General features: G+C 47.8%; 1 protein-coding gene and 1 long non-coding RNA gene across 2 annotated transcripts in view; one reads left to right on the top strand and one right to left on the bottom strand.

Moving 5' to 3' along the window:
* LOC310743172 overlaps positions 1-19175 on the bottom strand; it is a 204632-nt gene that overhangs the window by 112258 nt on the left and 73199 nt on the right. The window lies entirely within an intron of this gene.
* Positions 1-19175, top strand: part of KCP (kielin cysteine rich BMP regulator) — a 101906-nt gene that overhangs the window by 67505 nt on the left and 15226 nt on the right. The window contains exons 36-45 of the mRNA XM_083572461.1: positions 941-1111; positions 2489-2582; positions 4052-4225; positions 5423-5505; positions 7790-7910; positions 12509-12591; positions 14376-14475; positions 15253-15341; positions 15441-15543; positions 17330-17472. Coding sequence (XP_083428587.1) covers positions 941-1111; positions 2489-2582; positions 4052-4225; positions 5423-5505; positions 7790-7910; positions 12509-12591; positions 14376-14475; positions 15253-15341; positions 15441-15543; positions 17330-17472 — 1161 coding nt within the window. The remainder of the gene's footprint in view (positions 1-940; positions 1112-2488; positions 2583-4051; positions 4226-5422; positions 5506-7789; positions 7911-12508; positions 12592-14375; positions 14476-15252; positions 15342-15440; positions 15544-17329; positions 17473-19175) is intronic.

Here is a 19175-nt window from a genome sequence, read left to right as displayed (position 1 = left end):
TTTATCGCAGGTGTTGTAAACAAAAATCGCCCTTTTCCCTTATGGGGTACCCAAGAGCCCATATAGAGTCCTGACATAGGTTCCCTATTGGTAGGAGAGAATAACAGAGGCCAACCAGAGAATATTGAGAAGCAAAGCAGCTAGTAAGCTTGATCTTTATTGATCTGTTGCAACAGGGTGCTCCCCTCACACGCAGGAGAGAGGAACCCAGAAAAATGGTGTGCAAGGCCTTATAAAGACTTTTGAAATTGCCACCCTGTAGATCAAGACCACCCCCAGAAACATGATACATACATCACAGAAAAGGCGGTCTACAACAGAAATTTGAGTGCATTGTTTACCTCCTGTCTGGCAGGTTACCTGTTAATGGTCACTTGATTGGATTGCCTGGGGAGCCTGGCCAGTCTTTTGTAATGATAAATACTTAGTTCCTGGGCCAGGTCACAGGCTCACACCCTATTCAACACAGACATACCCTTAAGACAGGATTTGTGAAGGAAAAGACAATGGGGAGGCTTTTCCACTTTGACCTTGCAGAGAAAACATTTGCTCAGTTTAGGAATCAAAATGGCTTCAGGTCGGTCTTCCTGTGCTGATATATGTACGTGCTTGGTTGGTATGCTTATGAACATTATCATATATCTAAAACCTCAAAATTCCTATCACACAGGCACCGAAAAGGGTACCGCGAAGACGCCTGCCTGATTTCAATAGGCGGGCACGAAACAGTGAAACGGATGCCGCGCTAAACATAGATGTCAAATTTCCCTTTTTTAAAAGGGAAATTCCCTTATTCTGAATAGGATTCCTCGCAAGGAAAGGGAAAAGTTGACAGCTATGGCGCTAAAAGATTTGGGGGTTGCGTGGCATCTGCAGTGGCGCAGCTTTTGCGGATTGCAGCGGGCAGCTGTGGGCTCAGGCAACCTCCTTCTCCTCGCAGGGTGGCGAAACCACATGCGAGTCTCTTCCCTGCGAAGTCCCCCTCTGCTCCCACCCGGCCCCTGGACCCGGGCAGTGCTGCCCTCTCTGCCACGACTGCCTCTTCGAAGGGGAGCACCATGCCCACGGAGAAGTCTTTAAGCCGGAGTCTTGCCTCCAGTGCAGCTGCCAGGTGAGACACAGGGAACTCCTCGTTCATGGATAGGACCCCAAGAAGGGCCGGATTTAGGTTTAATGAGGCCCTCAGCTCATTAAACATAAAGCTATCCGGTCTCTAGAGGGACACGGGTGGCGCTGTGGGGTAAACCACAGAGTCTAGGGCTTGCCGATCAGAAGGTCGGCGGTTTGAATCCCCGCAACGGGGTGAGCTCCCGTTGCTCGGTCCCTGCTCCTGCCAACCTAGCAGTTCGAAAGCACGTCAAAGTGCAAGTAGATAAATAGGTACCGCTCTGGTGGGAAGGTAAACGGCATTTCCGTGCACTGCTCTGGTTCGCCAGAAGCGGCTTAGTCATGCTGGCCACATGACCCGGAAGCTGTACACCGGCTCCCTCGGCCAATAAAGTGAGATGAGCGCCGCAACCCCAGAGTCGGCCATGACTGGACCTAATGGTCAGGGGTCCCTTTACCTTTACCTTTAAGCTACTGGAGGTCACGGGGCCCTTTCTATGTCCAGCTGTCCTTTGCCAACAACAAATGGTCGCTGTTTTTTGTGTTGAATATACGCTATATGTCCAGTTACAGGTAGGTAGCCATGTTGGTCTGCTGTAGTCGAAACAAAATTTAAAAAATTCCTTCCAGTAGCACCTTAGAGACCAACTAAGTTTGTTATTTGTATGAGCTTTCGTGTGCACGCAAGAAGTGTGCAAGCCCATGAAAGCTCATACCAATAGCAAACTTACTTAGTCTCTAAGGTGCTACTGGAAGGAATTTTTAAATTTTGTTTCGTATATGCTATATCAGGGGTCAGCAACCTTTTTGAGCCGGGGGCCGGTCGACCGTCCCTCAGACCATGTGGGGGGCCAGACTATATTTGGAGGGGGGTGAACGAATTCCTATGTCCCACAAATAACCCAGAGATGCATTTTAAATAAAAACACACATTCTACTCATGTAAAAACACCAGGCACGCCCCACAAATAACCCAGAGATGCATTTGAAATAAAAGGACACATTCTACTCATGTAAAAACACGCTGATTCCCGGACCGTCCGCAGGCCAGATTGAGAAGGCGATTGGGCCGGATCCGGCCCTCGGGCCTTAGGTTGCCTCTCCCTGTGCTATATGGTAATTTATGGACCTGATAGGTATCTAAAGCCATTTGCACATCACGAAAATATGTATTTTATCAAAGTATTTGTTGAACTGAAATACAATTAAGAAGAAGTATATCAATAGTGGAATGATTACTAAACTCTACCTTAAAATGCGCACACAGCCTAGGTGGGGCAATTCAGAGCGACCCACCGATGGGGTGGGCATCAAGGGGCGTGGGGGTGCCAGGGGTATGGGGGGGTGAGATCTGACCCTCTTGCCTTTCCCCCTTTTGCAGGAGGGGAACGTCCGCTGCGAGATGATCCAGTGCCCCCTGACCACCTGCTCCCACCCCGTGACGGAGCCTGGGGTCTGCTGCCCCCGCTGCAAAGGTGATATTGGAAGATGACTGTCCTATTTCCTCTCAGTCTCCTCTTTCCCAGGCTTAACATACCCGGCTCCTTCAACCGTTCCTCATCAGGCTTGATTTCCCTTGATCATCTTGGTCGGCCTCCTCTGCACACCTTATACTGGGGTGCCCAGAACTGGACACAATTTCCCAGGAAGGATCTGACCAAGATGGAATAGAATGGGACTAGGACTTCCCTTGATCTGGACACTAGACTTCTGTTGACGCAGCCTATAATCACATTAGCCTTTTTTGCTGCTGCATCACGTGGTTGCCATTTGATAACTGACAGTTTCTCCAATTGGGTGGTATGTAGCATTCCCAAAACAAGGAAAGATTGGACTCTGATTAATAGAATACACATGAGGCTTGACCAGCAAGACTCTGGGAGGAGTGCGTATAATAATTCTCTCCACCCCTTGGCCCAGGTCGTTTTATTCACAAAAGAACTTTTTACACAGTGTTCGTAAGAACCAATCAGATTTCCTCTGAGCATTTCAAAAAACCCCACGTGGGACAAAGACAGATTAGAAGAAATTCTTTTAACTACAAAGAAAGTATTTCCTACTTCAGCATGCATATGTAGTTCAGAGTAAATAAAATGGGAATAAAAGGAGGAATGCATTCAGCAAAACCCCGGAGGTCATAAACAGGAGAGGAAGGATGGCAGTATTAACCATCTCCTTGTGAACTCTCTTCCTGGCCCTTAAAGGTAAAGGGACCCCTGACCATTAGGTCCAGTCATGGCTGACTCTGAGGTTGCGGCGCTCATCTCGCTTTACTGGCCGAGGGAGCCGGCGTACAGCTTCCGGGTCATGTGGCCAGCAGGACTAAGCCGCTTCTGGCGAACCAGAGCAGCGCACAGAAACGCCATTTATCTTCCCGCCGGAGTGGTACCTATTTATCTACTTGCACTTTGATGTGCTTTCAAACTGCTAGGTTGGCAGGAGCAGGAACCGAGTAATGGGAGCTCACCCCGTCACAGGGATTCGAACCGCCGACCTTCTGATCGGCAAGTCCTGGGCTCTGTGGTTTAACCCACAGCGCCACCCGCATCCCCTCCTGGTCCTTAAGATCTATCTAAAGATTAAACTACAAAGCTACCTTCTATCTTTATGACCCAGGATGCCTGGTGAAGCAACTGGCCTGTGTTCAGAATGCTTATACATGCCTGTCAGGCAGAGAGAAAGAAAATGGGCAGTAGAGAAAATGGGCAGAGATGGAGAGGCTTGTGGGATTTGATCAGAAATTATTGTCAATGAATCAAGCCCAGTCAACGCAATGCGTTCATTGCAGATGCAATGGCTTGCTCCATATTTCATAATTCCTCATAGCAATCCCACCTGACCACTACACCGCCACGACTCAAGATATTTGGGGCACTAAGTGGCGGCTGAGAAGGGGTGTGGGTGCAGCTGTGAGCCTGACGCCCTCCCTCGCCCCTTCCCGCAGGCTGCGTGTATGAGGGCCGCGAGCGAGAGGACGGGAGCAGCTGGCTCTCCTCTTCGGTGCCCTGCATGGTGTGCATGTGCGCGGAGGGCGTGGCCAGCTGCGCCGAGATCGCCTGCATCAGCTCCTGCATCAACCAGATCGAGGTGCCCGGGGAGTGCTGCCCGCTCTGCGCAGGTATGGCATGGCGGCCTTGGCAAGGAGGGGCACAGGAGGGGGCGGGAGATGGATTGCCAGGGGCTCTCCAGGGGATGGAGCGGTACCCCCATGGGGAAAGGTGTCGGCGTAGGGGGGGCTTTTTAGCGGCGAGGGCGAAGCAGCATGACAGAAGCTTGTAAAATTATTCATGAAAATCCCTGAAACAAGAAGTAATCGACTAGAAATATTACCTTGTGGAAATAAACTAAATAATAAAAATCGAAAAGTTTAAGGGAAAAATAGAAATTGAAAAAATTGAACAAAGCCTTAATTAACGGGATGCCGGCTAGAAACCTCGTTTCACTGAACTATTCAGTTTCCTCAGTTAAAGACTTAACATCAGCAGTAACATCTAGACCATGGGAGCGTTTCAGCCCTGTTCTTGAGTTTGTTTAAAATCTAAAACAGCTTATCTTGTATTCCTTTCTTTGAATTTGTGCCATTTAGGTCTTTTAAACCTTTTTGTAAAAGCAGCACTAGAATTTTCACAGCTGAGTCCTCAACTCTTTATTACTTTGCTTTCTTCAAGTTGCGCTTTGTCTAAAACTTGCCATTTAGGTTTTCAAACCCTTTTTTGTAAATTCAGTATTAGAAACTGTACTTTTGAGTCCTCAGTCCTTTATTACTGCGCTTTGCCTTACCTCGGTCGAGCTAGGATTATAATACTTTACAATTTTTTGGGAGTTCTACCCCTTTTTTTTGAATTTTGGTCATTTAAGGTTTATGATTTTTCTATTTCCTTTGAGGAAACTGAATAGTTCAGTGAAACAAGGTTTGTAGCCGGCATCCCATTAATGAAGGCTTTGTTCAATTTTTAGGTTTTTCTAATTTTTCCCCTTAAACTTTTTGATTTTTATTATTTAGTTTATTTCCACAAGATTTTCATTCGTTTTGTGACTGTTTTTTTTCTACTTGTAAAATTATTCACGGCATGGAGACAGTGGGAAGATCTTTCGCCCTTCTCTCCTGATGCCAGAACTTGTGAAGATGAATTTCCCAAAATGGGTAAAAATGTCTGGGGAAGTGTAGAATTTTTGGCAAATTTCCCAAAAAATAAAAAACGCTCTTTTTTGAGATTTTAGCCAAAAAAAAAATATCCAACTCAACTTTTGTGCCCAGATTTTCACTTTTTGAAATATGGCAAGCCTCAAATAACCCTGGCCTCCCCTTTCCCAGATTGCACTTACGAGGGCCAGGCGTACGGGCCAGGCGAGAGTTTCCAGCTGGGACAAGACCCCTGCGAAATCTGCACCTGTGAGGTGAGCAGCCTGGTTCTTGGAGGATTGCGGGTTGGGCTAGATGACCTCTGGAGGCCCCTTCCAATTCAACGGTCATAGAATTTTATTACTTCCGTACCAGGGAGGCAGGAGAGGTGAGAACATGCCCCCCTGGCATTGTGACTGGGTGGTGCTGATTTTGAAAATAAATACATTTATGAGAAAACAGACAAGTAATACAAGTGAACAAACATACAATCAAACAATCAAGTAACAGAAAAATCAAACAAACCACCACATTATAAGATACAAGAAGATTAATATAATTATCCTCATATATACGCCTCATACTGAACACAATTATAAAACTTATAGAGAAGAAATTTAAAACTGACTTCCACTTAATCTCACTGTACTTTATCTATCCATTACTTTATACCGCACTATATATTTCTTATATAGTTCTTAGAATTCATATACCGGCCTATACTTGGGGGTCTCTGCAGAGACAGCGCAGCCCAAGGGGGCATCTAGGTCCAGCCCTCTGAAAAGCAGGAATCAGGACTTAAACATCCCTGACAGATAGCCATCTCACCTCTATTTAAAAGCCTCCAGTGAATAATAGAATCATTGAACTGTCAAGTTAGAAGGGACCCTGAATGCCATCTAGTCTAGTGCAACTAAACCATATATGACCGGTGGTTGCCCTTGCGGGGTGATGAAATTGTTCCTTTGCTAGAAGAAAAGCAACTTTGTGAGCGGAGAGCCCTTCCTCTTTTGACTTTCCCGTATAAGTTTCAGTTTCCATTTCCCGGAACAAATTTGCATTTCTCAAGCGCCATCTGCAGTCCTTGCACAGAAGCTGCCACATCCCAGCTATGTCAGCAAATATGATGTGAAGATGTGAAGCTTTGTGTATTCAGCAATTATTTCGAATGAATGTATGTAAATGAACATATTCATTTCCTTTCTCTCATAATCAAGCGGCGTTTGATACTTTTTGTTTGACGAAGCAATCAAATGCCACGCCAAAGGCCTCTTGTTGCCCCTCACACTTTCCTTCCACAGCATTTGATATTTTCATTTACATTCATGTATTCGAAATAAGAGGGGTTTATGAAGCAATTCTATATCCTCCCACCACGCTGATGAAGAATTCTACAAAACAGTAGTCAATATCCGGAATACTGTTCAGTGCTGGACATCACATTTGCTGAATACACAAAGCTTCACAGCTTGTCTTTCATCCTACAATTATTACTACTAATACTACTACTACTACTACTTATACCCTGCCCACCTGGCCGGGTCTCCCCAGCCACTCTGGGCGGCTCCCAACAGAATATTAAAAACGCAAACATCAAACATTAAAAACTTCCCTAAGGGGGGGGGGTATCTGCACGCATGCTTCGCCCCCAGATTATAGCGGTGGCCCAAGTATACCAGCCTGTGCCTTCCTGGGACGAGCCTTTTTAAGAAAAAGGCTGTCCAAAGATTAAGAGGGGGGAATGAAGGAAGGTGAGGACAGGTGACCCCACCTAGGCCCGAAGTCCCCCCCCCACCAAAGCAGGCTCAAAGCTTCTCAAAGCTTTTCAAAATCATTTTCTCAGCAGCTAAGCATCAGAAACATTCCGCTCTGCTGTAACAAAAGGTAGAGAACACAGTCCATCGTTTCTCAGGCCTTTCTGATGCCTTCTGGCCTTGCTAAAGAACCACATTGCAACTTGCTTTCTGTCCGGGAACCATGCCAGAACAAGAGATTGAAACATATCTGAACACTCTGAAACCCCTTTCCTGGGAAGGGTGCCAAGAGTCCCAATAGTCCCAAGACAGCTTTCTGTTCATGCTCAGAGGAACTCATGGGGCAGGACTCTGGAAGGAGGAGAAAGGGGGAGGGATCTGGAATGGGTATATATGCTTGTGCACATGATTGTGAACACATGCATGCTTTTTGTGGACTTTCACACTTGCTCCTTCTACCAGTTCATGGATGGTAGAAATAAAAGCCTTTTCTCCGAAACTATTTCTTGAGTGTCTGTTGACTCCCACTTCCCTTTCCCAGGCGCAATATTTTTCCCACCCGAGGGCAAAGCCTCATAAGGCTACACCTTCAGATAATACACGCAACGATAACTTAAAAGCAGGCTCCGGTTATAACTGCTTCGGAAGGGTGTCGTATTCACCTCCTGGTGGAACAGAAAAGTTTTCTGCAGGTGCTCAGATCTGCTGAATCTCTAGTGGCAGGGAGTTCCGCAGGGCTGAAGGCCGACGACACTTAAAGGCGCAGAAGAGGCCTTGGCTGATTTTCTTCTGCTTCCTCCCCCAGCTGATGTCCGACGGGGAACAACATCTGCAGTGCTACCGCAAGCAGTGTCCCAGCCTCCTGGATTGCCCCCGGGAACAGATCCAGGCGCCGAGCGCCGGGCACTGCTGCCCAACCTGCGCACGTGAGTCTCGCCCCTAATCTGCACCACCATTCCCCTCCAAGCCTGAGCAGGAGCAAAATGGGGAGCGTCCCTCTCTGAATCTGTTCCCCTTGCACTTCCAGAGGTACAGACAAGGAAGATAAACAGTTTTCAATTTGTCTTGTGCAAACTCGGCTCTCCCGATGCTTTGAGACTACAATTCCCATCATCCCTGTTAGCTAGGGGTGATGGGAGTTGTAGTCCCAAAACATCTGGAGGGCCGAGTCAGCCTGTGCAATCTCTGGCTTGGTTTTTTTTGCCAAAAGTGGAGGTGTAAACCGGCCTCTGCCACCTGGGGCACGCTAGGCGCTTTGAACTACAACTCCCATCGTCCCCAGCCGGCTGGAGAGCACCTGGTTCGGGAAGGCTGGTGTCAACACACCCTTTTAAAAAGTGGGTCATTTCGGAGTGTTATAAGAAAAAAACCGCTCCCTTTCCCTTATGGGGAAAGCCTGTAAATAGAGTCTTTAAGTAGGTTCCCTGTCGGTAAGAGAAAATAACAGAGGCCAAGGATCAAGTTGATGAATTAGATAAATTAGATAAATTAGATAAATTAACAGGAAGGATTTGAAACCTGCAGGATCAGAGATTCTTAGAAGGCTGGAGTAAATATATGAACTATTTGAAAAGTAACTGTGATAAACAGATTACGCTAGTAGGACTGCAAGAAGTTTTGTAAGGTGGATTATTTGAAATATTGCAAGAAAGACTCTGAAGAGAGTTATTAGTTAAGGATAATTAAATGTAATATAGAAATTAAGAAATGCAGAACAAGTGATAAAGAACGGAAAATCATCAGAGGTGTTGATGGAAGTCTAAAAATATTGTATAAGATGAGAAGTTATGTTGTATGACTGTTGGAACTGATATGTCAAAAAATTAATAAAAATGTATATATATATAAAAGAGAGAAAATAAAAGAGGCCAACCAGAGATTATTGAGAAGCAAAGCAGCTAGTAAGCCTGATCTTTATTAAACTGTTGCAACAGGGTGCCCCCTTCACACACAGGAGGGAGAACCCAGAAAAATGGCGCGCAAGTCCTTATATAGACTTTTGAAATTGCCCACCCTGTAGCTCAAGACCATCCCAAAAAACATCATACATACATCTACAGCCGAAATCTTGTCTGCCAGGGTACCTGATAATGGTCACTGATTGCATTACCTGGGCAGCCTGGCCATTCTTTTGTGATGGTCTGCCCCACGGAGGACCTTAAGGTCCACAAATGACAACATTTTTTTAAAAAAATAATTTTTATTAACTGGCCAATGACATCAAATTAAATCACATCACATAAATTCCAAATTACAAAGCCAAATTTTTAAATTTTGTTGGGGGAACCCATACTTCAAGATCCAAAGGGAGATTCAGATCATCTTCTTATTACTGCGTTAATGTCCAAATAAAGTCCCAATCAGTCCAAACAAAATTCATAATTCTATCCAGTCTTATCTTGGTGTTTCCACATCATATCTTGTTCATATAATTTCTATTTTTCCTTTACGATCTCTTCTGTTAGTCTCCTTAAGCCGATAAGCAAAATAATAATCCTGTGTGGATTTCCCATTCCTCCACTAAATCCAGATGGTTTCCATATATCTCCTTCGTAGATAACATCGCTCTTTCCATCATAAATTTGGCATTTGTCGCTCTTAAGTCCCACCGAGAAGTTGATCCACGATATGTAAACAATTCTATTTCTCTCTTTCTCCTCCAGACCCAAGAGCTCCAACAATGCCTCCCAAAATGGCAACGGCATTTTTAACTGCGTCATTCCAAAACTCTTAGCTTTCCAGCTTCATCTTGAAACATTGCTTTGGTTCGAAAGTTTATCTCCACACAGCCTTAAATCCACAGCTTAAGTCCTTAGTTTCTGACTCATTAGGGGAGGAGATTCTTGTTAAATCACGTAAGAAAAAGGAAGGCAGGTTTTTCCCCCCTCCCCCCTCAGTCATTTGTAGTACCGTATCTTGACGTATCTTCTCATATTTTATTCTTGTCTTGTTATCAGAGATCTCTTCTGTCAGCAGTCTTTGCTCCCCTTTTTCCTTGAAGCATGTGCAATTTATCTCGTCCAAATTGTTTCTTTTGAAGATGCTTGCAACTAGCGGCGCGAATCAGGGACAGCGTCCAGGAGTGCCGGAATCCCACAGGAGGGCATTGTGCCTAGTGCCCCCACCCCCACAAATTCGGGGGTGGTATAGGGCACAGCAGGCAAGGGCCGTCCCCCCCCCACAATCCTGGGGGGGTTAAGGAGGCTAATTACCCTCATCATAGCCTCCAAATTACCTTGTGTGGGTCGGAGAGATGTTATTGTCAGCCATCTTCCGATGCGCCACCTAGTGGCCCCCCCACAAATGACAACATTTTGGAGGTCCCAAGCCTCAAGGAGGTTAGATTGGTCTCAACTAGGGCCAGGGCCTTTTCAGTACTGGCCCCGACGTGGTGGAACGCTCTGTCCCAAGAGACCAGGGCCCTGCGGGACTTGACATCTTTGCGCAGGGCCTGCAAGACAGAGCTGTTCCGCCTGGCCTTTGGTTTGGACTTGGTCTGACCCTTATGTTGCCCTCCCCTTATGGTCTTGATCTATGGGCTACTTTTAAAACGAGGCTGCATTTTAAATTGCATTTTAACCCGTATTTTAAATAGTTTTTTTTCTCCCTTCCCCTCCCCTATTATGTTTTTGCTGTGATTTTACTGGTGTTAGCCGCGCTGAGCCCAGCTCTGGCTGGGGAGGGCGGGGTATAAATAAAATTTATTATTATTATTATTATTATTATTATTATTATTATTATTATTAGTTCCTGAATCCAGGTCACAAGCTCACCCTATTCATACACAAATATGCCCTTAAGACAGGTAATCAAAAGACTATAGAGAGGATTTCCTATTTTCTTCCTCCTTGCAGAGAAATATTTGAGGTCAATTTGGGAGAGTCCAAATGACTTCAGAATTGCTCTCCTGTCCTATTTCAGACACGTGGTTTATATACTTACGTATGTGTTTGACTTGTAAATTTATGAACGCTTATTATATATTTGGGACCTTGGAATTCTTATAACAGGAGCGTGGGATGGTGAAGAGAAGGCAAGAGGGAAAGAAAGGGAGAGCGTTGTCCGGGGTTGGGATGAATGACCCACAGGGTCCCTTTAAATGCCACGATCCTGTAATTTTGTGAACCGCAGCCCAGACAGGGAAACGACGAAAGAAATTTGCCAAAATTTGCCGTATTTTTGGCTCCATAAGACGCACCTGCCCATAAGGCGGACCTAGTTTTTAGAGGAGGGGAAAAAAATCTTCTGAACGAAACAGTGGATGTATGATTTTTGTGGTTCATGCTGTGGCCACAGACATGATATGTGATTTGACGGTGAGTTTGGGGTAGCCCAGTGCAAAAATCCTGAGGATCCATGTGGATCCGTGCTTTGCGCCACTGCAGCCCCACACAACAGTGGGTGGGTGTTTTTTTTGTGCAGGCTGTAGCCATGGACATGCTATGTCATATGGTGAATTTGGGGTGACCCAATGCAAAAATCCTGTGGCTCCATGGGCTTTTACCTCCCCCCTCCCAGGCAGCCTCCTTTATCTCTAGCGTCCCTTATCTCTCTCCCCGATCGGCAAACGATCAACGGATTTGTTTCAACACCCCATTCCCTCTTTCCAAAAAAAAGAGGACAATCTGCTTTTTGCCCCTGGGCAATTTGGCTCCAGGGACCATGCACTCGCTCCATAAGACGCACAGACATTTCCCCTTACTTTTTAGAAGGGAAAAAGTGCATCTTATGCAGCAAAAAATACGGTAAGTTTCGCCCTCTGAAATGACACATTCTGCAGGCGGAGCGGGGGCTGCTTTAGGCAAACCCGCCGTTCCTTGCCTCTCCAACCCTCCGCCCACAGCAGGACTCGGGTTCAACTCCCACTCTGCCATGAGGCTCACTGAGTGACCTTCGGGGGGCCTGAACTACCTCACAGGGACATTGTGGGGATTAAATGAGGAACGAGAGAAACTGCCACATTCAGGCGGAATAAGAGCGTGTGACTCTTCATCCCAGGGTTGCGGGTTCGAGTTCCGGTTGGGCAAAAGATTCCTGCATTGCAGCGGGTTGGACTAGATGACCCACGGGGTCCCTGCCAATTTACGATTCTGTGATTAATGTGATATGGGCGGACGGATGGATACTGATCATTGCAGCCTGCCTGAAGAGATGCAAAGCGCTTGGAGCGTTTGGGCAAAGCGCTTTTTGAAAACAAGTCCCAATTGTTTCTTTGCAGCCTCCTTTCTGCTTTCTTTTTAAAAAAAACAAATTTTATTAAATTTTCCACAGTGATAACACAAACCACAAAGCAAAATGATACACAAAAACAGAAAAAGAAAAAGAAAAAAGAAGACAGGGGGGAAAAGGGGGAACAATAAACAGATAAACAATAACAACAAACTTAATTCTTCACAGATCCAACCTTTTAAACATCTTGGTTGACATCCTCAAATCCCTCCCTTCTTTGTAATTAAAAGGAACAGCTTTCCAATATCATTATTAAACTAATATCATTATTAAACATTTCTGCTTTTTTTTGCAGAGGCGCTTAGCAACTGCACTTCCAGCCTGGTGGGCAACGAGGTCCAAGCCACCGACGAGCCCTGCTACACCTGCCAGTGCAAGGTGAGTTCCGCCAGGTGACCCACGCCAGGCGAAAACGAGGCATTTTGTGGCGCCGCAGGGCGCAGGAATCTCACGACTTGTTCCTGCCTCCTCCGACCCAGGCAAAAGGAGAGAGAGCGAAGCCCTTTTGTAAGGGATACGCATGGAGCAGAAATGGGGGGAGCTGGGTGCCCCCACCTTCCTTTCTGGGCAAACTTTGGGGGCGGGTAGAATCCTGGGAACTCTAGTTTGCCTCCCGGAACTACAGTTCCCAACGCCCTTCACAAACGGCCGTTCTCAGGATAATTTGGGAGGGGAACGCGGGCTTTAAACGTACAGCACAGAATCGACCTGAGCCTCTTTTTAAAAATAAATAACTAATTTTTATTGATTTTCCGATAAAAACAGCCCATCAACATAGCCACATCATAATCCAATTAAAAACAATAAGCTAAAATATTTATTATTATCATTTCTTTCATTTTACTACATATAAACATTTCAAAATGGGGGGGATAAAAAAAAGCTAAAATAATAAAAAAGGCCAAATTACAGTCCAAATTGTTAATTATTAATTTTCCCAGGCTCCCCATAGTCTGGACCTCTGAAAAATATCTCCGATATGTTCGTCCCTGCCTCTTCTCATTGTTTTCATGTTTTCCACATTCTGATCTTAACGCTTTAAGCAACCTGAGCCTCTTGCCTCAATGAAGCTGAAGGTCAGGACAGACATTCCCGCAATGCAGAGTTAGACTGCGGAACTCCCTCCCACAGTAGGCAGCACCTAGAAGGCTTTGAAAGAGGATTGGACGGATTCAGGGAGGAGAAGAGGGCTAGTGACTAGCCAAAATGGCTATGCTCTGGCTGCTGAATCTCGGTTGCTGGAAAGCATTGCTCTTGTGTTCGAATCCTGTTTGTGAGTTTCCCATAATGGGATGAAACATACTCGGAGTCGAGTGTGGATTTCATGCTCTTTATTCAGCTCACAGTGGTGAGGAGGAATGGAAGTTCCCCCGAGATGTCTGCTTTATATACATTATTTACACAAGAGCCCCATGTGATTGGCTAATTCCGGGATTCTCCTGTAGGCCAATCAGGTTGCGGATTCACTTCCACCTGGAGTTGGATTGGGTGGCTCCTGCGGACCAATCAGACTGCTGCATACTGGATCCTATTGTTCTAGGACCAATCAGACTGCTGCATTCTGAATCCTATTGTTCTGGGACCAATCAGACTGCTGCATTCTGGATCCTATTGTTCTACGACCAATCAGACTGCTGCATTCTGGATCCTATTGTTCTAGGACCAATCAGACTGCTGCATTCTGGATCCTATTGTTCTAGGACCAATCAGACTGCTACATTCTGGATCCGGTTGTTCTAGGACCAATCAGACAGCTGCATTTTGGATCCTATTGTTCTGGGACCAATCATACTGCTGTATTGTTCTAGGATCAATCAGACTGCTGCATTCTGGATCCTATTGTTCTACGACCAATCAGACTGCTGCATTCTGAATCCTATTGTTCTGGGACCAATCAGACTACTGCATTCTGGATCCTATTGTTCTACGACCAATCAGACTGCTGCATTCTGAATCCTATTGTTCTGGGACCAATCAGACTACTGCATTCTGGATCCTATTGTTCTGGGACCAATCAGACTGCTGCATTCTGGATCCTATTCAGCTCAGTACATAACATCTTTTTACTCTCTTATGTTATGTCCTCTGAGATCTCCAAAACACACATACACACACACACCGCCTCTGATCTCCCAGCTCAGCTGTTGTCTGTTTCCACGCAGGACCTGACCTGGGTTTGTGTACACCAAGTCTGCCCGGCACTGAGCTGCCCCACGGCGGAGCGTTTCACTCCGCACGGAGCCTGTTGCCCCATCTGCGATGGTGAGGTCTCTCTCTCCCTCCCCGCTCTCTGATTTCCACCCCCCACCTATCCAAAGCTTTCTTCCGGAGGGACAGGCCACCCTGATGGACCCGCCATACCCTGGAGCCTGGAGGTGGGTGGGGTGGATTTAGGTTTGGGTGGCATCTCTCTGACAAAACCCCACAAATACCAGTGGCAGGGAGTTCCCCTGATTTTCATCTCCCCGGTCCAGCAAGCACAGATTTCTGCCTCGTACCGGCTTGACCAGACCTGCCGGATAACCCTGAAGCACACACATAGTCATATCTCCTTCCCGTCCCTCATTTCTTCCTTTCTTCCCTCCTTCCCCTCATACCTCCCTCCCTCCCTTGTTCCTTCCTTCCTTCCTTCCTTCCTTCCTTCCTTCCTTCCTTCCTTCCTTTCCTTCTTCCCTCCCTCCCTCCCTTTCCTCGTTCCTCCCTCCCTCCTTCCTTCCTTCCTTCCTTCCTTTCCTCCTCCCTCCCTCGTTCCTTCCTTCCTTTCCTTCTTCCCTCCCTCCCTCCCTTTCCTCGTTCCTTCCTTCCTCCCTCCCTTGTTCCTTCCTTCCCTCATTCCTTCCTCCTTCCTTCCTTCCTTCCTTCCTTCCTTCCTTCCTTCCTTTCTTTCTTTCTTTCTTTCTTTCTTTCTTTCTTTCTTTCTTCCCTCTTCCCTCCCTCCTTTCCTTCCTTCCCTCCTTTTCCAAGCCCCCCCCAGCTCCCCCTGACTTGAGCCCAGTGGTGTCCCGCTTATTCCTCCCTTTCCCCCCGTCCTTTTTCCAGAGTGTGTGATTGAGGTTGAGGGGCGACGCGTGTCTGACGGGGAGACCTGGAAAGACAGTGCGGACAACTGTGTCTCCTGTTCGTGCAACGTAAGTCCTGGAGACGGGGGGGGCAGGGGAGAGATCTGCCAAGGCCCCCCTGGCAACCGTGAACATCCTTTAATCTTTCCATCTTTCCTTGATGCGCAGCTGGGCCACGTGGAGTGCCACATCCAGGAATGCATGCCCCTCGTGTGCCAAGACGGACTGGCGAAGTTGCAAGTGCCCGGGGAGTGCTGCGCCAAGTGCCAAGGTAGGAGCTGGGCGGCACAGCTGTTCAAAGCATGTCAGTGTGATAAAATCCGCAAAGCGAGAAGCCAGGACTTCTCTTAGGGATTATAGGCGCAGAAATCCCAAAATTGGCAGAGTTGTAACAGCAGCAGCTAGGATTCTATATGTACCCAGCCAGATGGGTGGGGTACAAATAATAAATTATTGTTGTTGTTGTTGTTGTTTAGTTCTTTAGTTGTGTCCAACTCTTTGTGACCCCTGGACCAGAGCACACCAGGCCCTCCTGTCTTCCACTGCCTCCCACAGTTTGGTCAAACTCATACTGGTAGCTTCGAGAACACTGTCCAACCATCTCGTCCTCTGTCGTCCCCTTCTCCTTGTGCCCTCCATCTTTCCCAACATCAGGGTCTTTTCCAGGGAGTCTTCTCTTCTCATGAGGTGCCCAAAGTCTTGGAGCCTCAGCTTCAGGATCTGTCCTTCCAGTGAGCACTCAGGGCTGATTTCCTTCAGAATGGAGAGGTTGGATCTTCTTGCAGTCCAAGGGACTCTCAAGAGTCTCCTCCAGCACCAGAATTCAAAAGCATCCATTCTTTGGCGATAAGCCTTCTTTATGGTCCAGCTCTCACTTCCATATATCACTACTGGGAAAACCATAGCTTTAACTATACGGACCTTTGTATCCGTCAATTTGGCCAGTTCCAAATATTCACATAATTTACATAACCATTCCTCTTTGGTCGTTAGCTGGTTACCCTTCCAGTACTTAGCCACCAGGATTCTCGCCGCTGATATCGCGTACAGAAAGAATTTAGTATTTCCTCTAGAAATATCACTATTCAGTATTCCCAAAAGGTATGTGTCAGGGAATCAGGAGCAGGAGCACTGGGGAGAGAGGAATTGGAGAGCGAAGGGGAAGAATCTGAGGGCAGCGTAGGGGAGTATGACAGTGGCCCGAGAGATTCCATGAGCTTCTCCAGCGAATCAGAAGATTCCCAAAAGGGGGCGCCTATGGTCAGGGCAAGGGGGGTCCCAGGGGGGACGCACCAGAAACAAGGAGCCAGAGGGGAACCCCAAAGCAGCAGTGGAGGATCGGGACCAGTTTCCCCACCAGAGCGCAGTGGGGGGAAGAGTCACATGTGTCAGGGCCAGCGTCTCCTCCATTGGGGAGAGAGAGTGAGTCAGGGCTGACCACGCCTCCATCGGAGAGTGGGGGAATGGAGGGGAGGTCAGTTGCAGCTAGCCCCCCGAAGGGGGAAGCAGTGACAGCAGCAGTGAAACGGTCAGGAGGAAAGCTGCTGGCTGGGCGTGCGCGCCAAGTTCAAATGTGCAAGCGCAGGGGACAGCAGGAGACCCGGATGGGGAACCAGCTCCTAAAGCCCGCCGGAGGGAGGGGGAAGGCTCAGGGGAATCAGCGTCAGAAGAGGCTAGAAAGGGCGAGACCCCGGCGGGCAGGCGGACCCAGAGGAGGAAAGAGCAGCGGAAAAGGTGGAGCAAGGCGAGGGTCTTAAATTGGTGTACGGGGGGGGGGAGATTCAGACGGATCATCAGCGGTCTAACAGTTGAGACGTAGAGCTGCGCGCTGCGGCTCTGGAAGTGAAACTGAACTTCAATAAAGACTTTTGTACTTAACAACGAAGCAGCGTTGGTCCTTTGTGAGCTGGGACCTCGGGCAGCTCTGACAGTATGTTTCTGGTCTTTTGCTATGTGAAGTTCTTAGTAACCTTTTTATTTCTTCGTGGATCGTGTCCCACTACGGGTGCCTTCTCAACAGGCATGAGCTGACCGCCCTTCCTCTCTGTTCTCCCCAGACCCAGGCGCCACCTGCACCCACCAGGGCCAGACCTTCCAGTCCAATGACCACTGGCAGGTGGATGAGTGCACGGCCTGCACATGTGTGTCTGGAGAGGTGCACTGCCGGAACGAGCGCTGCCCACCTGCTGCCTGCGCCGCTGTGAGTTGAAGGGGCAGGGAGGAGATTCATCCAGCCCTTGGAAGGCCATGGCGGGGTCTTCGCTCCATGAGCCGCTGTCTGAGGATCACGGCTGGTGGGCGGGGAGAACCAATGCTCCTTTCAATGCTCCAACGCGGTTGGAGGATGGATGGCGGCTAACAGATTGAGGTTGAATCCTGACAAGACAGAAGTACTGCTTTGGGGGGACAGGAGGTGGGCAAGTGTGGGGGACTCCCTGGTCCTGAATGGGGCAACTGTGCCCCTGAAGGACCAGGTGCGCAGCCTGGGGGTCATTCTGGACTCACAGCTGTCCATGGAGGCGCAGGTCAGTTCTGTGTCCAGGGCAGCTCCGTCTGGTATGCAGGATGAGACCCTATCTGCCGGCAGACTGTCTCGCCAGAGTGGTGCATGCTCTAGTTATCTCTCGCTTGGACTACTGCAACGTTTTATGTGGGGCTACCATTGAAGGTGACCCGGAAAGTACACCTAATCCAGAATGCGGCAGCTATACTGGTGACTGGGAGTGGTCTCTGAGACCACATAACACTGGTCCTGAAAGACCTACATTGGCTCCCAGTATGTTTCCGAGCACAATTCAAAGTGTTGGTGCTGACCTTGAAAGCCCTAAACGGCCTCCGTCCAGTATATCTGAAGGAGTATCTCCACCCCCATCGTTCAGCCCGGACACTGAGGTCCAGCTCTGAGGACCTTCTAGCGGTTCCCTCCCTGCGAGAAGCCAAGTTACAGGGAACCAGGCAGAGGGCCTTCTCGGTGGTGGTGCCCGCCCAGTGGAACGCCCTCCCACCAGATGTCAAAGAGAAAAACAACTACCAGAGTTTTAGAATACATCTGAAGGCAGCCTTGTTTAGGGAAGCTTTTAATGTTTAATAGGTTATTGTATTTTAGTGTTCTGCTGGAAGCCGCCCGGAGTGGCTGGGGAAACCCACCCAGATGGGCAGGGTATAAATAATAAATTATTATTATATTTCTTGCTGTAGAATATTCTTGTAGGGAAGTTGTCATGCTGCAGTTTGCGTGGCTGCCACTAGGTGGCGATGCCAGTGGCAGCATGACAACAGAACAGCAGGCAGCGCAAGGAAGCAAGTTAGCGGTTGGGTGATGGTTGACTCACCCAGATGAGCTGCAGTGGAACAGCCAGGACAGGGCAGGGCACCCCTACAGCACCGATCCTGCTCTGCTGCCACCAACATCTGCCTCGGGAGCTTCAGAGGGAGAGGAGGAAGAAAGAGGCAATGGATTAGGAGCCACTGTCATGCGGTGGTTGGACCAGGACCTGGGAAATGGAATCAGATCCGGCCCAGAAGCTCGCTGGGCATGACCTTTGCAGTGCCCGTTCGTTCTAGGAGCCGAAAGAGAACAGACACCATTATGCTTTCTCTGTGTATAGTCTGTAAATAAATACCGTATTTTTCGCTCCATAAGATGCACTTTTTTCCTCCTAAAAAGTAAGGGGAAATGTCTGTGTGTTTTATGGAGCGAATGCGTGGTTCCTGGAGCCGAATTGCCCAGGGGCAAAAAGCAGATTGTGCTTTGTTTGTTTTTTAGAAAGAGGTAAGAGGGTGTTGAAAGGAAGCCGCTGAGCAGCTGATCAGCAAGCGATCGGGAGGGAGATAAGGGACTCTAGAAATAAAGGAGGCTGCCTGGGAAGGGGGAGGTAAAAGCCCATGGATCCTCAGGATTTT

This window comes from Podarcis filfolensis, assembly GCF_964270895.1.
Source record: "Podarcis filfolensis genome assembly, chromosome: 10".
Lineage (NCBI taxonomy): Eukaryota > Metazoa > Chordata > Lepidosauria > Squamata > Lacertidae > Podarcis > Podarcis filfolensis.
This window is presented reverse-complemented; position numbering and strand designations above follow the sequence as displayed.